General features: G+C 49.1%; 1 protein-coding gene across 5 annotated transcripts in view; it reads right to left on the reverse strand.

The window, feature by feature from the left end:
* The window catches only part of KDM2A (lysine demethylase 2A), a 211,585-nt gene that overhangs the window by 121,094 nt on the left and 63,738 nt on the right, over positions 1-26,753 (reverse strand). For all 5 annotated transcript variants that reach the window (XM_075349289.1, XM_075349288.1, XM_075349287.1 and 2 more), the window contains 4 exons: positions 23,905-24,058; positions 18,336-18,451; positions 18,106-18,232; positions 14,770-15,284 (listed from right to left, as the gene is read on the reverse strand). In XM_075349289.1, the coding sequence (XP_075205404.1) occupies positions 14,770-15,284; positions 18,106-18,232; positions 18,336-18,451; positions 23,905-24,058 (912 nt within the window). The remainder of the gene's footprint in view (positions 1-14,769; positions 15,285-18,105; positions 18,233-18,335; positions 18,452-23,904; positions 24,059-26,753) is intronic.

Genomic DNA, 26,753 nt, shown 5'->3' on the forward strand with positions numbered 1-26,753 from the left:
TACAGTACCACAAATATAGTTTTTTGGGTTTTTTTTTCAATAACAGTTTTTGCATTGCTGTATTTTGAGAGCTATAACTTATTTTTTCACAGCTTGTTTGTTTGACTTTCCAGCGGTGCAATTTATAATTTATGACTTTTTGATCGCATTTTATGGCAGCTGTATGATGAAAAAAGCGTTTTACTACTTTATTATTTTTTACGCTGTTCACCGAAGGACTTAACTAGTGTGACAGTGTTATAGATCAGATTGTTACAAACACAGTGATACCAAATGTGTGCTTTTTTTCCACAAAGATATCTATTCATTGGAATAATTGTTTCATTTCATGGTTCTTTATTTTATGATCATTATATATATATTATATACACACACACACACACATATATATATATATATATATATATATATATATATATATATATATACATATATACATACAGTGCCTACAAGTAGTATTCAACCCCCTGCAGATTTAGCAGGTTTACACATTCGGAATTAACTTGGCATTGTGACATTTGGACTGTAGATCAGCCTGGAAGTGTGAAATGCACTGCAGCAAAAAAGAATGTTATTTCTTTTTTTTTTTTTTTTAAATTGTGAAAAGTTTATTCAGAGGGTCATTTATTATTCAACCCCTCAAACCACCAGAATTCTGTTTGGTTCCCCTAAAGTATTAAGAAGTATTTCAGGCACAAAGAACAATGAGCTTCACATGTTTGGATTAATTATCTCTTTTTCCAGCCTTTTCTGACTAATTAAGACCCTCCCCAAACTTGTGAACAGCACTCATACTTGGTCAACATGGGAAAGACAAAGGAGCATTCCAAGGCCATCAGAGACAAGATCGTGGAGGGTCACAAGGCTGGCAAGGGGTACAAAACCCTTTCCAAGGAGTTGGGCCTACCTGTCTCCACTGTTGGGAGCATTATCCGGAAGTGGAAGGCTTATGGAACTACTGTTAGCTTTCCACGGCCTGGACAGCCTTTGAAAGTTTCCACCCGTGCCGAGGCCAGGCTTGTCCGAAGAGTCAAGGCTAACCCAAGGACAACAAGGAAGGAGCTCCGGGAAGATCTCATGGCAGTGGGGACATTGGTTTCAGTCAATACCATAAGTAACGTACTCCACCGCAATGGTCTCCGTTCCAGACGAGCCCGTAAGGTACCTTTACTTTCAAAGCGTCATGTCAAGGCTCCTCTACAGTTTGCTCATGATCACTTGGAGGACTCTGAGACAGACTGGTTCAAGGTTCTCTGGTCTGATGAGACCAAGATCGAGATCTTTGGTGCCAACCACACACGTGACGTTTGGAGACTGGATGGCACTGCATACGACCCCAAGAATACCATCCCTACAGTCAAGCATGGTGGTGGCAGCATCATGCTGTGGGACTGTTTCTCAGCCAAGGGGCCTGGCCATCTGGTCCGCATCCATGGGAAGATGGATAGCACAGTCTACCTGGAGATTTTGGCCAAGAACCTCTGCTCCTCCATCAAGGATCTTAAGATGGGTCGTCATTTCATCTTCCAACAAGACAACGACCCAAAGCACACAGCCAAGAAAACCAAGGCCTGGTTCAAGAGGGAAAAAAAAGATAGATTTTTGTGTACTCACCGTAAAATCTCTTTCTCTGAGTCTTCATTGGGGGACACAGGACCATGGGTTATGCTGCTGTCACTAGGAGGCTGACACTAAGTAAACAGAAAAAGTTAGCTCCTCCCCAGCAGTATAACCCCTGAGCCAGAGGCGGACTCAATCAGTTTAGTGCACAAGCAGTAGGAGGAGAACCAAACAATCCGGAATAAGACAAGGAAAAAACCTTAACCAAATAGACGTGCGACCAATGGCCTGGGAATAAGGCCACTGAGGCAACAGACCGGTAAAATGTAACTCAAACAAAACACAAGCAGGGTGGGTGCTGTGTCCCCCAATGAAGACTCAGAGAAAGAGATTTTACGGTGAGTACACAAAAATCTATCTTTCTCCATCGTTTCATTGGGGGACACAGGACCATGGGATGTCCAAAAGCAGTCCCTGGGTGGGAAGAGAACCCTCACCGGAGATCGGTAGGAAACCGCTACCTCCAGTCGGGCTTGACCCAGACCTACAATTACCTACCTTGTTACAGGTGTGCTACTGCCGCCCGCAAAGATAACGGCAAGACTGGCCACTGCCAAAGCTTGGGTGTGACCTGATAGGAACTAGGAAAGGTCTGCCTACTAGACCAGTAGGAGGCCAGGCAGACCTCGGTCCGTCAACGTCTGTAGTCCAATCATCCAAGAAACTCTCCTTGGACGGTAGAAAAAAACGGCGGAGGTCCGTTTTCCATGCGATAGGCTTCACCTATGACGGAAGGATCTCTATGGAAATCTTAGCCCTGGGCGCCAGCATGCGCCTCCTGGGACCGGATGAAAAGAGGAACTGTCCTGAAAGATGAACTGACTGTCGGAGTATACCGAAAAGTGCGGTCCGGACTAGGCTCTTTTCAGGCTGAGAGAAGGTACTAGAACCGAACTCGAAACCCCAAACACCTTATCTGGAAGGAAGGCGGGCTGCCTTGGACCGAAGGGAGGGTAGTGGCCGGAGCACCCCCCTTGCCCTACTGGAGGACCTGGAAAAACAGGGGGGGAACAAAGGCAACAAGAGAGAGATGTCCGCCCTGATGCCCCTTGAGACAAGGAGACGGTCACGAGGAGCCCACCTATCCAAACATGTGGGAGTAAGAAGCCCTCGGAAAAGCTCAAACCGAGAGCCGTGAGGTGAACCCATCGCTAGATTAAGATCCCACGTCACTAGTGGACGGCAATGCCGCTGAGCCAGATGGACGCTTCTCTGCGTGAAACACCTTGGTCGTGGGACGATAAGTGATAAGCCTCTGAACTGAAATGACCGCGTCGACACCAGGCCCCTAGAGGGACGCGCTAGAAGCCGCATCCAGATCTGACTGTCAGCATGGCAGTAGTGTAGGAAAGGAGCGAGAAAGAGAGAGGAAAGAAGATGTGCTCTTTTACCCCCCGGATGAATGCCACACGTGTGGTAATACATTTTCGAGGGAACCAGCTCCCCGGTCTCCAACATTGTCTGCATCCTTCTTGCCAACCGGCCTGTGCGAGCAAGAACCCGGGATCCGCTCTTAAGGTCGGGAAACTTAGGGCTTCTAAGTCCTGGTGTCAGAGCGGGCTCGACACGGAAGAACTGGACGGTCTGGAAAGCGCCACAGGGCCTCTGCGAGTGGATTGAGTGACTTCTGTGAACTATGCTCGCCTGGGCCCCTCCATAGCCACCCTCTGCCTCGGTCCCTCTTGAGAAGCTCGAGATCATGGGAAGCCGTAGGCAGATGCCCAAGAAAATGAAAAAATGAACCGGCCTCACAGCCGGGCGAGGGCGTCGTCACCTAGCGCAGAAAAGGGGGGCACCCTAGGTGCGCCGTTGACTAGAAGCTGGATCGGGGGCAAATAGGACCACTACTGGAGGACTTCCTTCGTCGTAGATCTGGCTGGAGACTACCCGGTTGAGGAGCCATTCTGCCTAGGCGAGGCCCCTCCTGCTGAGAAAAGAACGGCCGTCCAAACGTCCACGGTAGGGAAGTGGACTGCTGAGATTAGAGAGCGCGAGATCCGGCCCAGAGCAAGATCTTCTTGACCTCTTCCTTATTCACGACACTTCCTGCGTCTCCCTGGTGGATGATGCACGCCACCGCTGTGGCATGGTCCGACTGGGACCTGATTGGAACAACCTCGCCCCAGTGAAGAAAACGTAACCAGTCTAACCGGATGGATCTGAAATCCTGGAATGCTGAAGGGGAGACCACACATAGGGGGTGTTCCTAGGGATCGTGCTGTGGAAAGTGGACAAGCCCACCCTAGCATAGGAGACTGGTAATGGCTGATGCTATTCGCCAGAGGAGACGGAGAGGGGATCTTCCCAGGGACCGGACACGAAAGCTGGTCCCCTAGGAAGGGAAAGGCGGATCCCCCGGGGCAGACGGAGGTTACTTATCTCCGTTCTTCAGTGGGGACCTCTGGAAGGGCAAGGATGAACACCGGTAAGTGTACCACCGCTATCACCTCCCCCAGCCGCTGCGGAGTAACGTATCGAACCTAACTTGGTGCGGGGAAGGAAAAACTACTCCAGCGTGAAGAGTAACTTCCCTATGGCGGACTCGAAAAACATGCCTAAGGGGATGATCTACCGGGCCGAGATCTGAAAGGACTCCAACCGGTGGAACAGCTGCCCTAGTAGCGAGAAATGACGATGAGAAATAGAGGCGCCCTGACGGTTGCGGCTCGGACGGACAGGAGCCGAGCGGTGAAGGCGACGATCCTGAGCGTCTGGGCCGATGCTGGGAAGAGATGTGCCCTTCCCTCACGTAGCCTATGGAGAGATGTACACTTCCCTCACGTAGTCTAGGGGATCCACTGGACTAACCTATGTCCGAAGGTACGTTCACCTAAAGGCGGAAGGAAGGTCAGCGACTCTTTAGATGTCGCCTCCGCGATCCCGCTCCTGAGGCAGAGGCCTCGACGTGTGGTCACACTGCTGCTATAGGCTCAGACCGTGAAGCTGTGAAAGTGCCAGGGCTATGATGAGAAGGGACTTACCGAAGATGTCAACCAGTTCTGATCGGCAGATATGGAATGTAGTCCTCTGCGTAGGGAGACCGTGTGGTCCCTGAGAGACGTCACCTTAGGGATGATCAGCCAAGAGGCAACCTGGCGAGTCGATCGCAGGGGGGCATGCCACTTCTCTCCGGAGCCCCTTGGAGAATGAATAAAGAGAATAACAAGACTTACCGCTGGTAACGTCCAGTCTGGCTGATGTCTGTGAAGGAGCAGTAGCTCTGCGGACTATTGGATGTCCACTGACAAACATCCTGGGTCCTCTAGAAAAGTCTTCAAGGAGACCTGTGTGCTCAGAGAGGAGAAGAGAACTATCCGTGGCCTTATGGTCTGACTCACCGTATCTTCCAGGCTAATCGTCATGCGCTGAAGCTCGGCGCTTGCCCGGAATCCAGCAGAGGTGGTACGTCTGGGTCATCCCCAGAGAGGTCGGAAGGCTTCTGGACGAGCGGGAGCTTTGGACCTGGGAATGAAGGAAAAACCAGGGGGAGGCGCCGAAGGCGAGACCTGGCGGGTACGCTTCGAGCAGCGGGTGAGGTCCCTGGTACGGGACTCACCTCCCCCGGTGCGTGCACGTAGAGAAGGACTGTCCGTACCTTTAAGGCTTGACTCACCATCCTTACCCGGCTATTAGTCATGCGCCAAACATCCCGGTACTCCTGCTCGAAGTCCAGCAGAGGAGGAAACGCCTGGGCCATCCCCGAAAGGTCGAAAGACTACTAGAGGAGAGGCAGTCTGGACCTGAGGAGTAAGGTGAACCCTGGGAGCGCAGAAGACGAGACCTGGCGGGTCCGCCTTGGGCAGAGGAAAAGATCCTTAGTACGGGACCCAACTCACCGGGGGAAAGGCGCCAGTCTTGCGGACGGTTACGGCAGAGCGACAGCCCGGGGGCGCAGCGCATGCGCACCCACCCGAGGGACGTCAGCACGGGTATGCGGGGTCTGAGAGAGAGAGCGCCAACCCGCCTGCCGGTGCGGGATACCGGTGCGTGCAGTGCCAGGGCCCGCGGAAGCTGGAGTACTAATGTGACAACGTTCGGGGCAATTCATAACTGAGAGAACAGCCCTAAACCAACTGTACCTCTTATGCAAATCAAGAACCCGAATAAGAGCTCGTAAGAGTTAATATACATAATCTATATATATATATATATATATATATATATATACATATATGTACATAGAAAAACCACTTCCAGATTTCCATTATTTAGAACTTATATTGCAGACTCAAACAATAACCTTGAACACAAAGAAAAAAGGGGGGGTCTAGAATGCAACCATGTACTTTTTGCAAATATCAAACAGTATGTTCTTACTAAGAATAAAAAGAGCAATTTACATATTGAAATAAACTGAGCCCCTGACAAAAGAACAGAACAACCACTACCGTTCAGTGGCTAATGTTGGCCACTTTTCCCCCCTATGAGCGGTTGCTGAAGCCTCAGCAAACCGCAGACTAGGGAGACTGCTATAATCAGTCTCTTTTTTTTTTTTTTTTTTTTCTAAAATGAATGCTGGGGTGGGAGCGGGGGGGGGGGGCCGAGGAGAGCGGGAAAAAACCTCCACCGCCCTCTCCTGTGATGCCTGGGGCTGGGAGGAGGGTGGAGATTGAGCGGCCGGCGGCCAATCGCGCTGCGGCAGGAGGCGGGCCTAGGACGCCGGGGACAAGGCCGAAGCCGGGGCCTAAATTTTGAAGGCTGCCGGAGCATGGAGGGTACCGGCCGGCTGTCCGGTGGCTGCGGCGCAGCTGCGAAGACCGGATGGCGGCAGTGCGTGCGCTCTGTCGCCCGATGCGGCCCGGGGCGTCCGGTGACTAGGCCCAGGCCGGAGCCTAAAAGGAAGCAGCCAGCGCCGGATTATGAAGAAACCGGCGGTTCTACCTGTGGGGGCGGCGGCGCGGCAGCGACATCCGTGCACCGGCCGTCAGAGCGGACTCCAGCGCTGGGAGAGGACGTGGCCGGGGCGCCCGGTGAGTAGGCCCGGACCGGGGCCCATATTTTGTAACCGCCTGGGGGGAAGGTAGGAGGGGGTGTCCTACCTGGTCGGCGGCGTAGCCTCTGCCAGTGTGCAGGCTGCGGACCGCAGAAGGATGAGGCAGGCAGGCAGGCAGGCAGGCAGGGATGGTGGACGCCGGTGGGGGCAGGGAGCCCCCTGAAGCAGCGCTGCGGGCCCCATCATCATCCAGACGCGCTGTGAGGTCCAGTCCCTGCTGTATGCCCTTGCACCCTTTGGGGTGATACCGCAGGGTGAATAGGAGGTGCCCCGGAAGGATTAGCCCAGCGTGCCAACCCGGGAGTGGTACCGTGGAATTGGACGGGGGAGAGGGCCCGAGAACTCAAGCTTCTGCGACCCAGGGGAGCGGTACCCACACGGGCTGCGAGGGCTGAGGTAGAGAAACGATACCTGCAGAAAAAGAAAATTCCAACAGATGAGAGCGACGAGCGTCGCCGAGAGAAAAAAGAAAAAATATACGCAAAAAATCAAGTGGCTGAAGAGGGCCCAGTCGGCCCACATCAGCCTCCTACGACACTAAGCAAAAAACTGATTGAGTCCGCCTCTGGCTCAGGGGTTATACTGCTGGGGAGGAGCTAACTTTTTCTGTTTACTTAGTGTCAGCCTCCTAGTGACAGCAGCATAACCCATGGTCCTGTGTCCCCCAATGAAACGATGGAGAAATCAAGGTGTTGCAGTGGCCTAGTCAGTCTCCTGACCTTAACCCAATTGAAAACTTGTGGAAGGAGCTCAAGATTGAAGTCCACATGAGACACCCAAAGAACCTAGATAACTTGGAGAAGATCTGCATGGAGGAGTGGGCCAAGATAACTCCAGAGACCTGTGCCGGCCTGATCAGGTCTTATAAGAAGGGAATTTTGTTTACTTACCGTAAATTCCTTTTCTTCTAGCTCTAATTGGGAGACCCAGACAATTGGGTGTATAGCTACTGCCTCCGGAGGCCACACAAAGTATTACACTTAAAAGTGTAAGGCCCCTCCCCTTCTGCCTATACACCCCCCGTGGGATCACGGGCTGCTCAGTTTTAGTGCAAAAGCAAGAAGGAGGAAAGCCAATAAACTGGTTTAAGCAAATTCAATCCGAAGGAATATCGGAGAACTGAAACCATTCAACATGACTAACATGTATACCCCAAAAAAAAAAAAAAAACAGGGGCGGGTGCTGGGTCTCCCAATTAGAGCTAGAAGAAAAGGAATTTACGGTAAGTAAACAAAATTCCCTTCTTCGTCGCTCTATTGGGAGACCCAGACAATTGGGATGTCCAAAAGCAATCCCTGGGTGGGTAAAATAATACCTCGTGATAGGCCGTAAAATGGCCTTTTCCTACATGGGGGCAACCGCCGCCTGCAGGACTCTTCTACCTAGGCTGGCGTCCGCCGAAGCATAGGTATGCACCTGATAATGCTTGGTAAAAGCGTGCAGACTCGACCAGGTAGCCGCCTGGCACACCTGGTGGGCCGAAGCCTGGTGCCGTAATGCCCGGGACGCACCCACGGCTCTGGCAAAATGGGCCTTCAGCCCTGAGGGAACCGGAAGCCCCGCAGAACGGTAGACTTCAAGAACTGGTTCGTTGATCCACCGAGTCAGGGTGGATTTGGAAGCTTGCAACCCCTTACGCTGACCAGCGACAAGGACAAGAGTGCCTCCGAGCGGCGCAGGAGCGCCGTGCGGGAAAAGTAGATTCTGAGAGCTCTCACCAGATCCAACAAAAGCAAATCCCGTTCACATTGATGAACTGGATGACAAGACGGTAAGGAGATATCCCGATTGAGATGACAGGGGGATACCACCTTAGGGAGAACTCCTGAATCGGGCGCAGAACCACCTTGTCCTGGTGAAAACACCAGGAAGGGAGATTTGCAAGACAGCGCTGCTAGCTTGGCCACTCTCCGAAGAGACGTGACCGCCACTAGAAAAGGCCACTGTCCGTGAAAGGCGAGAAAGGGAAACATCCCTCATAGGCTCGAAAAGCGGCTTCTGGAGAGCTATTAGAACCCTGTTCAGATCCCAGGGCTCTAACGGCTGCTTGTAAGGAGGGACGATCTGACAAACCCCTTGCAGGAACGTGCGTACCTGTTGGAGTCTGGCCAGGCGCTTCTGAAAAAACACAGAGAGCGCAGAGACTTGTCCCTTAAGGGAGCCGAGCGACCAACCTTTTTCCAACCTGGATTGCAGGAAGGAAAGGAAAGTAGTCAATGCCAATGGCCAGGGAGAAACGTCCTGAGCCGAGCACCAAGCTAAGAATATCTTCCACGTCCTGTGGTAGATCTTGGTAGAGCTTGGTTTCCTAGCCTATCCCATGGAGGCAATGACCTCTTGAGATAATCCTGAAGACGCTAGGATCCAGGACTCAATGGCCACACAGTCAGGTTCAGGGCCGCAGAATTCAGATGGAAAAACGGCCCTTGAGACAGCAAGTCTGGCCGGTCTGGTAGTGCCCACGGTTGTCCTACCGTGAGATGCCACATATCCGGGAACCACGACCTCCTCGGCCAGTCTGGAGCGACGAGGATGGCGCGGCGGCAGTCGGACCTGATCTTGCGTAGCACTCTGGGCAACAGCGCCAGAGGTGGAAACACATAAGGGAGCCGGAACTGCGACCAATCTTGAACTAAGGCGTCCGCCGCCAGAGCTCTGTGATCGTGAGACCGTGCCGTGAAAACTGGGACCTTGTTGTTGTGCCGGGACGCCATTAGGTCGACGTCCGGCATCCCCCAGCGGCGACAGATCTCCTGAAACGCGTCCGGGTGAAGAGACCATTCCCCTGCGTCCATACCCTGGCGACTGAGGAAGTCTGCTTCCCAGTTTTCTACGCCCGGGATGTGAACTGCGGATATGGTGGATGCCGTGTCTTCCACCCACGTCAGAAACCGCCGGACTTCCTGGAAGGCTTGCCGACTGCGTGTCCCCCCTTGGTGGTTGATGTATGCCACCGCTGTGGGGTTGTCCGCCTGAATTCGGATCTGCTTGCCTTCCAGCCACTGCTGGAAGGCTCGTAGGGCAAAATACACTGCTCTGATTTCCAGAACATTGATCTGAAGGGTGGACTCCTGCTGAGTCCACGTACCTTGAGCCCTGTGGAGGAGAAAAATTGCTCCCCACCCTGAAGACAATGAGGTGGGAAGAAGCCACCACCGAAGAGACTCCTTGGCCGCCTGAGAAAGAGAAACGTCCCTGTCGAGGGAACGTCGACTCCCCGTCCCATTGGCGGAGAATGTCCCCTTGTAGTGGACGCAGATGAAACTGCGCGAAAGGGACTGCCTCTAATGCTGCTACCATCTTCTCTAGGAAGTGCATGAGGCGTCTCAAGGGGTGCGACTGGCCTTGACGGAGAGATTGCACCCCTGTCTGAAGTGAACGCTGTTTGCCCAGCGGAAGTTTCACTATCGCTGATAGAGTATGAAACCCCATGCCAAGATATGTTAGCGATTGGGTCGGGGTCAGAATTGACTTTGAAAAGTTGATGATCTACCCGAAACTCTGGAGAGTCTCCAGCGCAACGATCAGGCTGTGTTGGCATGCCTCTTGAGAGGGTGCCTTGACGAGTAGATCGTCCAAGCAAGGGATCACAGAGTGACCCTGAGAGCGCAGGACTGCTACTACTGCAGCCATGACCTTGGTGAAGACCCGTGGGGCTGTCGCCAGACCGAAAGGCAGGGCTACGAACTAAAGGTGTTCGTTTCCTATAACGAAGCGTAGAAACGCTGGTGCTCTGGAGCATGTCCATTGATGCTAGGAACTCTTCTTGAGACATTGAGGCGATGACGGAGCGGAGGGATTCCATCCGGAACCGCCTGGTCTTCACATGCTTGTTGAGCAGTTTTTTAGGTCCAGAACAGGACGGAAAGACCCGTCCCTTTTGTGGCACCACAAACAAATTGGAGTAAAAACCGTGATTTTGGTCCTGGAGAGGAACAGAGATCACCACTCCTTCTGCCTTTAGAGAGCACCCGCCTGCAGACGAGCACCGGCTCGGTCGGGAGGTGGAGAAGTTCTGAAGAATCGGGTCGGAGGACGAGAACTGAACTCGATTCTGTACTCTTGAGACAGAATGTCTCTCACCCAACGGTCTTTGACCTGTGGCAGCTAAATGTCCCCAAAGCGGGCGAGCCTGCCACCGACCGAGGATGCGGAGAGAGGAGGCCGACAGTCATGAGGAAGCTGCCTTGGTAGCGGTTCCTCCGGCTGCCTTCTTTGGGCGTGACTGAGCCCGCTAAGAATCTGAGCTCCTCTGAACCTTTTGAGTCCTTTTAGACGAGGACAATTGGGCCCTGCCCGAGCCTCGAAAGGACCGAAACCTCGACTGTCCCCTCCTCTGTTGGGGTTTGTTAGGTTTGGGCTGGGGTAAGGAAGAATCCTTAGACTTGGACTGTTTAACGATTTCATCTAATCTCTCACGAAACAGTCTGTCACAGAAAATGGCAATTAAGCACTTTTTTGGAAGCAGCATCTGCCTCCATTCCCTTAACCCCAAGGCTCTGCGTACAACCACGGAGTTGGCGGACGCCCCTACCGTACTGCTCGTAGAGTCCAGGACAGCATTAATAGCGTAAGACGCAAATGCAGACATTTGAGAGGTTAAGGACGCTACTTGCGGAACAGATGTACGTGTGACGATGTCAATCTGCGCCAGACCAGCTGAACTAATTTGTAGTGCCCATACGGCTGCGAATGCTGGAGCAAACGACGCGCCGATAGTTTCATAGATGGATTTCAACCAGAGCTCCATCTGTGTCAGTGGCATCTTTAAGGGAAGCCCCATCTTCCACTGCAACTATGGATCTAGTCGCCAGCCTGGAGATTGGAGGATCTACCTTTGGACACTGGGTCCAGCTCTTGACCACGTCAGGTGGAAAGGAATAACTTGTATCCTTAATACGTTTGGAGAAACGCTTATCTGGATAAGCGTGGTGTTTCTGAACTGCCTCTCTGAAGTCAGAGTGGCCAGAAAAGTACTCAATTTACGCTTGAGATACTGAAATGGAATTTCTCCTGCTGTGAAGCTGACTCCTCCACTGGAGGAGCTGAGGGAGAAATATCCAACATTCCATTGATGGACGCTATAAGATCATTCACCATGGCGTCACCGTCCGGTGTATCCGGCTTGAGAGCGGTCTCAGGATCAGAGTCCTGATCAGCTACGTCTGCCTCATCATTAGAGTCCTCCTGCTGGGACCCTGACCAGTGATGAAGCCGAGTGCCGCTCCCAGCGAGCTCGCTTAGGCTGTCTGGGACTGTTGTCCGTGTCAGAGCCTTCACCCTGGGATGCATGGGACCTCCCCGGAGCACTGATTTGTTCCAAATGAGGGTGGCCCGGGAGCATTGAATCAACATTGCCCATGGTCTGTCTGGACTGCAAGTCTCTAAGATGTTAGTCATAGTCACAGACAATCTATCAGCCGAAACTGCCACTCCGTCCCTTTCCCTGGACAGGGTTCACAGGTGGTTCCTTTGGCCACCTCTAGCAGAGACCCCGGCTGAGCGAGTGCTACAGGGGAGCATTGCACACAATGGGGGTCAGTGGAACCTGCCGGTGGAACGGTATCACATGCAGTACAAGCAGCATAGAAAGCCTGTGCCTTGGCACCCTTGCTTTTTTGCTGCTGTTGTCTAGCCATCTAGGATAGTATATAGCCAAGAATAGCGACCGTACAGTGCAATGTATAGCATACAAGCATAAAGTACAAATGAACACTTCAGCACATGCAATACACGCAGCATAGAAAGCTTGTGCCTTAGCACCCTTGCTTTTTGCTGCTCTTGTCTAGCCATCTAGGAGGGTATATATCCAAGAATAGCGACCGTACAGTGCAGTGTATAGCATATAAGCATAAAGTACAAATGACCACTTCGGCGTTAGTGGGGTCAGCACTTCAGGTGCTGCTTACCGCCCGCACAAAAGCGGGTGTGTGGTCGCCAGAATCCTGTGACTGGTTGCCCAGAGCTTGTCTCCCTTCTCCAGCTCGGACTGCATGCAGGAATGGCCGCCGGCGTCCTGTGAAGAGGGGCGGGCCGTGGGCGTGCCCCAGACAAGAGCGGGAAACTGGCGTCCCACTGTGTCCAGTGAGGGGGCTGGAGAATGCAAAGCAGACTCCAGCTCTCGGCGCTGACTTTCTGTACAGCGTCCCGCCCCTCCCCTGACTGGCAGGGCTGGGGGCGGGAACGAAACGAAAACTAGGCCGCAAAGCCGGGGACTCGAGTAATAAGCGCGGCCGTCCTATGCACGGCCAGCGCGAAAGTCCCCGGCGCACCACAAGTCCCAGCCGCGCCACAGTGTAAAACACCCAGCAGCGGCCGGCGCGGCAGTTCCTAATACATAAATTCACTCAGCTAAGCTGCAGTGAATAAAAGCACAAGCGCTCCGCGCTGTTGTCCCCGGCGCACTAACACTCCCAGCAATGCTGGTGTGTGTGTGCGCGATGTGTACGGAGACACAGAGTACCTTAATGTAGCAGGGCCCTGTCCCTGACGATACTCAGCTCCTATCCAGCAGGTTCTCTGGGTCTGTGGATGGAGCCCGGTCTCAGTGCCTGGAGACCTGTAAGATCCCACTTCACCCAGAGCCCTGAGGGGGATGGGGAAGGAAAGCAGCATGTGGGCTCCAGCCTCCGTACCCGCAATGGATACCTCAACCTTACAAACACCGCCGACAGAAAGTGGGGTGAGAAGGGAGCATGCTGGGGGCCCTAGTATGGGCCCTCTTTTCTTCCAACCGACAGTCAGCAGCTGCTGCTGACTAAAAACAGTGGAGCTATGCGTGGATGTCTGACCTCCTTCGCACAAAGCATGAAAACTGAGCAGCCCGTGATCCCACGGGGGGTGTATAGGCAGAAGGGGAGGGGCCTTACACTTTTAAGTGTAATACTTTGTGTGGCCTCCGGAGGCAGTAGCTATACACCCAATTGTCTGGGTCTCCCAATAGAGCGACGAAGAAAAGACGATTATTAGCTGTAATTGCAAACAAGGGTTATTCCACAAAATATTAAACCTAGGGGTTGAATAATAATTGACCCACACTTTTATGTTGAAAATTTATTAAAATTTAACTGAGCAACATAACTTGTTGGTTTGTAAGATTTATGCATCTGTTAATAAATCCTGCTCTTGTTTGAAGTTTGCAGGCTCTAACTTATTTGCATCTTATCAAACCTGCTAAATCTGCAGGGGGTTGAAGACTACTTGTAGGCACTGTATATTACATATAAATATATTATATTTATTTTTTTTAGTGTGTCCCTATATGGGACATTACCTTTTGATGCAATGATCAATCATTGTAGCACACTACAGCTGTCAGAGCTGCACTGTCAGAAGCTTCAGTGATCATGCAAGGAGTTTGTCATGACGACCTTGGATCACCATGGCAAAAATTGAGCCCGCACAATTATATCGCGGGGGTACTGAGAGCATAATCCCTCTCCCAATCCCCTAAGTGTTGCGTTCAATATTACTGCATTTAGGTGGTCAAATAGCTGGGGACGGAGCGAGGATCATTTCTGGCTGTGAGAATTGGGGCTTGGCTGTTGAGAAGTCAGAGCCCCCGGAGCCAATCGTGCCAGACATGGTGCCAGTGCTACCACGATCGCCAGGACCTACCTACATGTCCCAAGTTGGGAACTACTCCCTTCTAGGACATATATATATGGTAGGTATGTCCAAAGTCTTGAAGGGGTTAAAAAACACTGCCGTTTTCCAATTCAGTCAGGAAAAAAAAAATAAGCTTTTGCATGAGATTTGTAAAAGCTCATACCTTTTGTTAAAGCTATAAAAAAATCAGCTTTAAATTTGCATGAAAAAAATGCTGCAAAAGCCGCAATGTGTGAACATAGCAGAAGTATAAAAGATCAAATAGAACCCTGCCCTTCGGCTTCTTTTTCATTAGACGTTTTCTTACAACATTGGCTACAAACACGCTGTAGAAGATGCACTTTGGCCGGTTAGGAACTCAGCTGTGGGAAAAAAGTTTTGTAATCCACAGCAAAGCATTATGGGAATGTTCTTAGGTCCTGAACACATCTTAAGATTAAAAAAAAAAAGTCCCACCGCACTATCATATCCTGAAATAGATAGATTACAAGTCTGGATTTTATTGAAAGAAAATTCTTCAAAACCCAAAACAGCATTTGTGAACTCACCTTGATGTCTGCGATTAGAGCATCTGGGTCATGAATGCCATCTGGAAGGCACTTCTTGTTTGGAGGAAGAGATTCAAGCTTCTTAACAAGGCAATGTAAACCTTCGACCTCAAACCATGTCAAGCAATGGGGCATACTTGGAGGAGAGGGTGGTGTGGGCAGAGATGGGGGTGGTGTAAGAGGCCTGTGTGCTACAGGTATTCTGGACATAAGAAGCCTCTCTTCACGCCGCTGTCGAGATCTTTCCTTCTGACGTCGTTCCCGATCTCTCCGCCTTTGTATCTCTCTTTCCACCCTTCTTCTTTCTCTCTCTTTTTTACTCAAACCTTCCTCCTCCTCCCAGTCTTGATCTGATGAGTCATCATACTCTGATGAGGATGAGGAGGGCGAGGAAGAGGAATATGAAGAAGAAGAAGAAGATGATGATGTTGATGATGAAGAAGAAGAAGAAGAAGAAGAAGACGATGACGAAGATGATGGCGTTTCTGGTCTTCTCCGACCATTTAGCTCCAAGTCTGAGGATAGGAAGAAATAAAAGAAAATCATTTACAATTCTGTTAATAAGGTTTCGTGTCGAAACAGAAAGTAGCAGAGCCTTCTAGAGCCAGCATCAACACAAACAGCTGAAAATGTTTGACACCAGTTTTCTAGCAGAATCACCTGGCCCCTGGCATTACCCAGTCCTGCAAGACGTCATGTCCTGATCTGGCTTATGCCCCTTCTAGTGATACCTTCTATTGAAAATTTATCACTGATCATGAGTATATGTAATAACTGTCAATTGTGGGGGAAAACCCTTTTATGGCTTCACATAATGTTTTTTGGAAACGGGTCACTACAAATGTTAACCCTATAGCAGACACACTGCTACATCAGTCGCGATCTGTGTTGGCTGAGACCATGGTTGTTTAACCCCTAGGATAATGCTGTGACTAGTGGCTACGACATCTAGACAGTTAGGCAGGCTTTGCACGTTGCGACATCGCAAGCCGATGCTGCGATGTCGCACGTGATAGTCCCCGCCCCCGTCGCAGCAGCGATATCCTTGTGATAGCTGCCGTAGCGAACATTATCGCTACGGCAGCTTCACATGGGCTCACCTGCCCTGCGACCGTCGCTCTGGCCGGCGACCCGTCTCCTTATTAAGGGGGCGGGTCATGCGGCGTCACTGCGACGTCACACGGCAGGCGGTCAATAGGAGCGGAGGGGCGGAGATGAGCGGGATGTAAACATCCCGCCCACCTCCTTCCTTCCGCATATCCTACGGAAGCCGCGGTGACGCCGGTAGATGTTCCTCGCTCCTGCGACTTCACACACAGCGATGTGTGCTGCCACAGGAGCGAGGAACAACATCAGACCGTCGCGTCAGCGTAATTATGGATTATGCAGACGCTGCACCGATGATACGATTACGACGCTTTTGCGCTCGTTAATCGCATCATTGAGCCTTTACACACTACGATGTCGCATGCAATGCCGGAAGTACGTCATTTTCAATTTGACCCCACCGACATCGCACCTGCGATGTAGTGTGCCCAGCCCGCCTTAGAGTCGGCCAGCTATGGTGACGTGTACAGAAGTTAGCAACATTTCTCTTTCTGTTCATGACACTATGTTGTGTCCCTGCCTTTGATGAAGGCTCACACGCCGAGCCCGCATCGTTCCCTGCATGTGACTGATTTAATCAGGAGTCATGTGCCTCTAACAGCTGTGGGTGGATCGGAGATCCGCCCTCGGGTGTTAACCTGTTAGATCTCACGGTCAATCTCAGACAGCAGTATTTAACAAGTGACAGCAGGGGGGACGAGTCACTCCCCGCTCCCATCGGCGCCCATGACATGATCACTGTGCGCTGATGGGTTATCGTGACAGCCAGGGGTGGGTCAGTTGATTATCCACATGTCGATCATCAAGATTCTCCGGTGAACACTGGCTGAGACTGTATTCAGAAGAGATCGTGATTTAGGATATACACAGCAGTGCTGATGCACTGCTGTGTATAACAGAAGCAATTGGATGATCACAGATTTTTTTTTAAAAAAAAAAGTTAAATTCTCCCCCCTTTTGCCCGACTGAAAATAAAAAAATAAAAAATGGTTTTTCTGAGTTCAGATATGCCCAATCTATCAAAATATAAAATAAACTAATCCATTTGGAAATAGCATAGTAAAAAAAATCAAGACCACCAGAATTACGTTTTTTGGGCTGCAGTAACATTGCAATAAAATACAATAAGAGGCGTCAAAACATTATATCTACACAAAAATAGTAATCGGTAAAAATGTTAGCTCAGGGCGCAAAAAATAAGCCGTCACTTAGCCCCAGAAAAAGACATTATGATTCTTGGAAAATGGTAACAAAAGTAATTTTCTATTATTTTTTAGCAAATGTCAAATTTTTCTTAGCACTATATTGAAGAAAAAAATAAAGTTATCGGTCTTGGAAAAAGGGGAGGAAACAACGAAAGTGTAAAAATGGAAAATATCTACGGTGTGAAGGGGGTTAATGGACTTTAAGCCTAAGGTGGGCTTCGCACGTTGCGACATTGCAAGCCGATGCTGCGATGTCGCACGCGATAGTCCCCGCCCCCGTCGCAGGTACGATATCTTGTGATTCCTGGCGTAGTGAACATTATCGCTACGCCAGCTTCACATGCACTCACCTGTCCTGCGACGTCGCTCTGGCCGGCGACCCGCCTCCTTTCTAAGGGGGCGGGTCGTGCGGCGTCATAGCGACGTCACACGGCAGGAGGCCAACAGCGGTGGAGGGGCGGAGATGAGCAGAATGTAAACATTCCGCCCACCTCCTTCCTTCTGCATTGTGGCCGGCGGCAGGTAGGTAGGTGATGTTCCTCACTCCTGCGGCTTCCCACAAAGCGATGTGTGCTGCCACAGGAGCGAGGAACTACATCGTACCTGTCGCAGCACCGGCATTATGGAAATGTCAGAGAATGCACCAATGATACAATAACGACACTTTTGCGCTCGTTAATCGTATCATCTAGGATTTACACACTACGACATCGCAAGTGACGCCGGATGTGCGTCACTTTCGATTTGACCCCACAGACATCGCACCTGTGATGTCGTAGTGTGCAAAGCCGCCCTAAGACAGAAGTGGATCTAGCAAGATGCAGAACTTTAAGTCAGTCACTCATTTATTTTAACGAGAAAGAGACAAAGAACATGAGAGGGAACACGAGAGGAAGCAAGAGAGGGAGCGAGAGACCAGAAAAAGAAAGAAAATAATCAAAGGAAGAAAGAAAGAAAAAAAAAAAAGAGAAAAAGCAAACTACAGAGAGATGAAATGCGCAGACTTCAGTAATTAGACACGCACCTATGCTCAGTGACTCCCTCTGGAAGTCCTTGGTGAGATACGATCTCCTTGTCATGCAGAAAACATATCGCTCCAGAACGTACCAGCACATCTCATAATAGAAAGGGTATCGAAACTTTGTGGGGACCTGAAGAGGTGTTTAAGTACAAGAAATAAAAAATAAGTGGTCATGTTTATTTCTAACAATCTGTGACATTGGTGGAGAAGCGTCACATTGGCCTAGCACTCACCCGTGTTCTGTCTTCAATGCTATAGATGCGAAGTTGCATTGGAATATTAAAACTATGTAGAAAATTGCCACCAAAAACGAGAGTATCCTGAGGAGTATACACAGCATGGATCCAACCTATGAAAAAGGGCACTTGTTAACAGCAGGCTTACGAGTGAAGAAGAAGAGCGGCAAGATGATTCTTACTGCATTAGTAAGATCCGCAGCAGTGGACAGCTGAGCTGACTAGGATATTGCTTTGTACTGTATAATGGTAGGTAATAGATGCTTCACCACGCGCCTTACAGACTATAATGTCTAATCATCCAGATACAGTTAGGTCCAGAAATATTTGGACAGTGACACAAGTTTTGTTATTTTAGCTGTTTACAAAAACATGTTCAGAAATACAATTATATATATAATATGGGCTGAAAGTGCACACTCCCAGCTGCAATATGAGAGTTTTCACATCCAAATCGGAGAAAGGGTTTAGGAATCATAGCTCTGTAATGCATAGCCTCCTCTTTTTCAAGGGACCAAAAGTAATTGGACAAGGGACTCTAAGGGCTGCAATTAACTCTGAAGGCGTCTCCCTCGTTAACCTGTAATCAATGAAGTAGTTAAAAGGTCTGGGGTTGATTACAGGTGTGTGGTTTTGCATTTGGAAGCTGTTGCTGTGACCAGACAACATGCGGTCTAAGGAACTCTCAATTGAGGTGAAGCAGAACATCCTGAGGCTGAAAAAAAAGAAAAAATCCATCAGAGAGATAGCAGACATGCTTGGAGTAGCAAAATCAATAGTCGGGTACATTCTGAGAAAAAAGGAATTGACTGGTGAGCTTGGGAACTCAAAAAGGCCTGGGCGTCCACGGATGACAACAGTGGTGGATGATCGCCGCATACTTTCTTTGGTGAAGAAGAACCCGTTCACAACATCAACTGAAGTCCAGAACACTCTCAGTGAAGTAGGTATATCTGTCTCTAAGTCAACAGTAAAGAGAAGACTCCATGAAAGTAAATACAAAGGGTTCACATCTAGATGCAAACCATTCATCAATTCCAAAAATAGACAGGCCAGAGTTAAATTTGCTGAAAAACACCTCATGAAGCCAGCTCAGTTCTGGAAAAGTATTCTATGGACAGATGAGACAAAGATCAACCTGTACCAGAATGATGGGAAGAAAAAAGTTTGGAGAAGAAAGGGAACGGCACATGATCCAAGGCACACCACATCCTCTGTAAAACATGGTGGAGGCAACGTGATGGCATGGGCATGCATGGCTTTCAATGGCACTGGGTCACTTGTGTTTATTGATGACATAACAGCAGACAAGAGTAGCCGGATGAATTCTGAAGTGTACCGGGATATACTTTCAGCCCAGATTCAGCCAAATGCCGCAAAGTTGATCGGACGGCGCTTCATAGTACAGATGGACAATGACCCCAAGCATACAGCCAAAGCTACCCAGGAGTTCATGAGTGCAAAAAAGTGGAACATTCTGCAATGGCCAAGTCAATCACCAGATCTTAACCCAATTGAGCATGCATTTCACTTGCTCAAATCCAGACTTAAGACGGAAAGACCCACAAACAAGCAAGACCTGAAGACTGCGGCTGTAAAGGCCTGGCAAAGCATTAAGAAGGAGGAAACCCAGCGTTTGGTGATGTCCATGGGTTCCAGGCTTAAGGCAGTGATTGCCTCCAAAGGATTCGCAACAAAATATTGAAAATAAAAATATTTTGTATGGGTTTGGTTTATTTGTCCAATTACTTTTGACCTCCTAAAATGTGGAGTGTTTGTAAAGAAATGTGTACAATTCCTACAATTTCTATCAGATATTTTTGTTCAAACCTTCAAATTAAACGTTACAATCTGCACTTGAATTCTGTTGTAGAGGTTTCATTTCAAATCAATGTGGTGGCATGCAGAGCCCAACTCGCCAAAATTGTGTCACTGGCCAAATATTTCTGGACCTAACTGTAGGTACTGTGAAAGCTGGTGCGATGCCGCATAACTGGTACAAGAAGCAAAGAAAAAAAAACTGCAGCACCGCTAATCCAGAGGCTATTATAAAATCAGCTTTAATAGAGATCCATAGAAAACCAAAAAAACAGAGAGGGTTGGGTGCATCTTGACGCGCTTCCAGCATACAAAAGATGCCCTTAAGCATAGGCTGGGACAAAGGGCATCTTTTGTACCCCAGAAGTGTGTCAAACGCCCCTGACCCTGCAAGGAGAGGTGTTGTTTTTATATGGATTTCTACTAAAGTTGATTTTATAATAACCTCTGGATTGGCAGGGCTGCAATTTTTTCTTCCCTTCTTGTATTGCTTTTTCTGGTATAATCCCATTTGCCAATGGTGCCAAACTACGCATCCGCTAAGTGGACCGTGAGTCAGGGGGGGCCTGGTGCCAGGGCAGGCACCAGGTCCCCTCTTGTGGGCCCCTGCCCAGTATCGCACTATGTGCATTTAATCAGCGAGGACACGGTGGCCACAGAACTATGGGGTTGCATTAAACAATATGGGGGCAGCAATATAATATATGGAGGAATATGGGGGATGCATTATACTATATGGAGGGCTACGGGGTGCATCAAAGTATATGAAGGACTATGGGGTGCATTATACTATGGAAGACTATGGGGGTGCATATTAATATATGGAGGACTATGGTGGATGCATTATAATATACAGAGGACTATGTGAGGTCACAGTTGGGATCTTACTGTGTTGGGGGTCACCATGAATTGGTGGGGTAATTGCAGGGGGATAGAGTAGGGTTACACTATATTGAGGAATATAAGGGGTGCATTATACTATATAGATGAATATGGGGACTGCAATATACTATATAGAGGACTTTGAGGGCTGCATAACACTATATCAAGGAATATAAGGGGTGCATTATACTGTATGGAGGAATATGGGGGCTGCATAATGTTATATGGAGGAATATGGGGGCTGCATTATACTATATGGGAGAATATTGGGGCTGCATAATACTATATGGAGGAATATGGGGGCTACATTATACTATATGGAATGATCTAAGGGGTGCATTATACTATATGGAGGAATATGGGGTGCCTTACACTATATGGAGGACTATGGGGGGGCTGCATAATACTATATGGAGGAATATGGGTGCTGCATTATACTATATGGTGGAATATGTGGGCTGCATAATATTATTTGGAGGAAAATGGAGGCTGCATTATACTATATTGAGGACTATGGGGCTGCATTATACTATATGGAGGACTATGGGGTAACAAAACTATATACAGAACTATAGGGCTGCATAATACTATAGAGGAATATGGAGTGCAGTATACTATATGGATGAATATGGAGGTGAATTATAATACATGGAGGACTATGGGGTGCATTATATGATATGAAGGACTAAAAGGGGTGCATATTAATATATGGAGGACTATGGGGAATGCATTATAATATATTAAGGACTATGGGGTAGATTATACTATATGGAGGACTATGGGGCATGCATTACAATATATATTCTATATAATATACACTTTATTGATTTTCACTTAATTTTTTTGGTTCTTGCATGAGCCTTAAACCATTGATCACATGCATTATATATTGGCTTACTAGAATAAATAGAATAAACCAGTAGGAGGGCACTACTTTAATAAACAGGGGATCACCAGTAGTACATATATGTTAGGCAAACAAACAAGAGAAGAAAAGAGAGTACTATATAATAGGATCACCACACCATAAATAGATCATGTAAAAAATCTTTATAAGGCTATGTGCCCACGTTGTGTTCTGTCCCTGCAGAAATTTCTGCAGCGATTTGAACAGCACACGTGCGCTTCAAATCGCTGCAGAAACAGTGCGTACTGAAAAGCCGATTTCATGCGCTCTGGATGCAGCCCCTCCCATAGACAGAGCGGGGGCTGCATGCAGAGCGCACGGAATAAGTGACATGTCACTTCTTAGAACGCAGCGCTTCAGCAGCCGAAGCGCTGCGTTCTAATACGCCACGTGGGCATGTCTCCTGCACAATCTTCATAGATTATGCTGGGGACGCAGGACGCATGCAGTTACGCTGCAGTGCAGATCGCAGCGTAACTGCATGAAAATACGTAACGTGGGCACATAGCCTTAAATACATATTGAAAATCTGCACAAAGTTAAAAACACCCATTAAATTATTTATAAACACAAATACAGTGTCAGTTGAATCCCCCGGTCCTCTTTAATACTGGACACAACCTTTAGCAAGGAACAACAACAGTATGGGTGAAAATTCCAATCAAATGAGAGCCATGATTAACAAATAGTATCACCATATACAAGATTTATCACACCAAAAAATATATACAGGCTGAGGTCACTGCGGAATCCACAAAAGATAGGACCAAAAAATGCAGGCTCCTAATTATCAGTACTCTGAAGAAAATTGCAAGATGTAGTTTGCTGCAAGTCAGTATTATGACTGCAAATAAAGGAGCGTTGGGAAAGATCCTCTCACCTGGAACCTAGAATGCTGCAGCGCCAGTACACACACCTAATAACTCAGTCACAGATAATGACCGGTGTGCCTGTGCTGCTGGAATAGGCCGCTGACAGGCAAGGAGAAGGTGCGGGGCTCGAGAGGAAGGCGCGGGGCACGAGAGGAAGGCGCGGGGCACGAGAGGAAGGCGCGGGGCACGAGAGGAAGGCGCGGGGCACGAGAGGAAGGCGCGGGGCACGAGAGGAAGGCGCGGGGCACGAGAGGAAGGCGCGGGGCACGAGAGGAAGGCGCGGGGCACGAGAGGAAGGCGCGGGGCACGAGAGGAAGGCGCGGGGCACGAGAGGAAGGCGCGGGGCACGAGAGGAAGGCGCGGGGCACGAGAGGAAGGCGCGGGGCACGAGAGGAAGGCGCGGGGCACGAGAGGAAGGCGCGGGACACGAGAGGAAGGGGGTCTCCTTTATTTGTAGTCACAATACTGACTTGCAGCAAACTACATCTTACAATTTTGGTGTGATAAACCTTGTATATGGTGATACTATTTGTTAATCATGGTTCTCAAATAAAAATGGAATTTTTTCACCCATACTATTATTCCTTACAAAAGGTTGTGTCCAGTATTAGGGCGGAACAACTGACACTGTATTGTGTTTTTAAATGTTTTTTAATGGGTGTTTTTTGTATATATTGCATTACTACAATACTGCAATAAATAGAGAAATTAATGGTTTAAAGCTTCATAGAAATACCAAGATGGTAGCAACAGGGCCTTGAGTAAGCTGCATGGCATGTCATCATTATGCAGGGTTTCAGAGGCAGCTGAACCATTTAACGGTTAGAGATTAACAGAGGCCTCTAAATCACAGGTAGACGTCAATCATCGCTGGTCACAACAGGTGTCATGTGTCTCCTGCCCAGTGCGCACCACTCCTGAGCCACACCATATGCGGTATCCTGACACTGGCATATATGTTGGTCATAGTGAGGGAAATTAATAATGTCTAATGAATTACCTATCAGAAATGTACATAAGACCTAATAAAAGGCATTTATCCAAGTATGAGAAAGAACATGGAGCGCCATCTATCTACTGATATTACCTGAAGGAATAACAAATGTGTAGCCTTGCTTTAGCTCAACTCGCTGGCAGTCTGGCACTCTGTCCCCTAGGAAGATGTCCCCTTGTTTCCCAGAAAGCAGCCAATTCTCATACATTTCCAAATTCTTGTCCGTAGGTGGTATCAGCCAGAAGACCTACAACCCATAAGAGGTGTTTACATATTGCTAATCATTAGACTACATATAGATACTTCCCATACACCCCAGTTCTAGCCTTATGTAGCCTAAATAAAAAAAATGTATTTCTATAGTTACATGTTCTGCAGCATTTTATAATTAAGCAGGGACATATACAGACAATAGACATCACAGAGTAACACATAGTTTAGTTATAGGAGGTGTGAGGACCCTACTCACAAGACTACAATCTAGAAGGAAATTGAGGGGTTACAATAGGTAAAACGTGCTTGTCATCTATGGTGCAGCCATCAATATAATAAATCAGGTGCATGATCTGGTCATGAGCCAGGATCTGTCTAAGTAGAGAGTTGCAGTAGTCCACAAGAGCGTGAAGAAGAGCGATGGTGAGAACTTTCGCAGTCTCAACGGTGAGAAACAGTCGAATACTGAAGAGGTTTTCAAGATACAGGTGACATGAGTGAGTGACTGGACACAAGGAATAAAGGAAAGTTCCATGTTAAATATGTCCCCAAGACAATGAATGTGTTGCTTGGGAGATCTGGTGGAAGCACAAGGAAATGGTTATATCGGCTATATGTAGGACATGGTAATAGACACAGTAGACAGAGAATCCCTGGAATTTAGTAATAGAGGTGGGAGTAATGTCATGAGAGAGGTGTATAATTGGGGGTCATCAGACTAGAGATGGCACTGGAAACCAGGGTTTGTCTGCTGCTTGTCAAATAAGGGCGGCATAGAGAGATAAGAGGAGGGGGCCAAGGACTGAATCTTGAGGAACCAAGACAGTAAGGCGGTAAGCCACCAAATGATACAGTGAAGAGGGAATCAGAGGTAGGAGGAGGACCAAGAGAAGAAGGGAATTTTGTTTACTTACCGTAAATTCCTTTTCTTCTAGCTCCAATTGGGAGACCCAGACAATTGGGTGTATAGCTATTGCCTCTGGAGGCCACACAAAGTATTACACTTAAAAGTGTAAGGCCCCTCCCCTTCTGGCTATACACCCCCAGTGGGATCACTGGCTCACCAGTTTTAGTGCCAAAGCAAGAAGGAGGAAAGCCAATAACTGGTTTAAAGACCAATTCAATCCGAGGAAACATCGGAGAACTGAACCATACCACATGAACAACATGTGTCCCGAAAAAACAGAAAAACCCCGAGAAAACAGGGCGGGTGCTGGGTCTCCCAATTGGAGCTAGAAGAAAAGGAATTTACGGTAAGTAAACAAAATTCCCTTCTTCTTTGTCGCTCCATTGGGAGACCCAGACAATTGGGATGTCCAAAAGCAATCCCTGGGTGGGTAAAAGAATACCTCATGATAGGGCCGTCAAACGGCCCTCTCCTACAGGTGGCCAACCGCCGCCTGAATGACTTATCTACCTAGGCTGGCGTCTGCCGAAGCGTAGGTATGCATCTGATAATGCTTGGTAAAAGTAAGTAGACTCGACCAGGTGGGTGCCTGACACACCTGCTGAGCCGTAGCCTGGTGCCGTAATGCCCAGGATGCACCCACGGCTCTGGTAGAATGGGCCTTCGGCCTTGAGAGAACCAGAAGCCCAGTAGAACTGTAGGTTTCAAGAATTGGTTCCTCGAGCCCCCGAGCAAGGGTGGATCTGGAAGCTTGCGACTGTTTACGCCGACCAGCGACAAGGACAAAGAGTGCATCCGGGTGGCGCAGGAGCGCCATGCGGGAAGTAGAACCTGAGTGCTCTCACCAGAACCAACAGATGCAAATCTTTCTGAAATTGATGGACTGGACGAGGACACAAAGAAGGTGAGGTGATATCCTGATTGATATGAAAATGGGATACCACCTTAGGGAGAAATTCCGGAACCGGACGCAGAACTACCCTGTCCTGGTGAAGGACCAGGAAGGGAGTTTGTATGAGAGCGTTGCTAGCTCGGAAACTCTCCTAAGAGACGAGACCGTTACTAGAAGGCCACTTCCCGTGAAAAACGGGAAGGGAGACATCCTTCAAAGGCTCGAAAGGCGGCATCTGGAGAGCAATTAGAACCTTGTTCAGATCTCAGGGCTCTAACGGCCGCTTGTACGGAGTGCTGAGAAGACAAACTCCCCGTAGGAACGTGCGTACCTGAGGAAGTCGTCGTTTCTGAAAAAATACAGATAGCGCTGAGACTTGTCCCTAAAGGGAACTGAGCGACAACCCATTTTCCTACCTAGATTGCAGGAAGGAAGGAAACATAGACGATGCAACCGGCCAGGGAGAAACACCCTGCGCCGAGCACCGAGATAAGAACATCTTCCACGTCCTGTGGTCAATCTTGGCGGACGTTGGTATGCTAGCCTGTCTCATGGTGGCAACCACGTCCTGAGGTAATCCTGACGACACTAGGTTCCAGGACTCAATGCCACACCATCCGGTTGAGGGCCGTAGAATTCAAATGGAAGAATGGCCCTTGAGACAGCCAGTCTGATTGGTCTGGTAGTGCCCCCGGTTAGCCTACCGTGAGGCACCACAGAACCGAGTACCACAACATCCTCGGCCAATTTGTAGCGACGAGGATGGCGCGGCCGCAGTCGGTCTTGATCTAGCGCAGTACTCTGGGCAACAATGCCAGAGGTGGCACCTAAGGTAGCTGGAACTGCGACCAATGCTGAACTAAGGCGTTTGCCGCCAGAGCTCGATGATTGTGAAACCGTGCCATGAAGCTGGCACATTGTTGTTGTGCC

This window comes from Anomaloglossus baeobatrachus, chromosome 5 (assembly GCF_048569485.1).
Source record: "Anomaloglossus baeobatrachus isolate aAnoBae1 chromosome 5, aAnoBae1.hap1, whole genome shotgun sequence".
NCBI classification, from domain to species: domain Eukaryota; kingdom Metazoa; phylum Chordata; class Amphibia; order Anura; family Aromobatidae; genus Anomaloglossus; species Anomaloglossus baeobatrachus.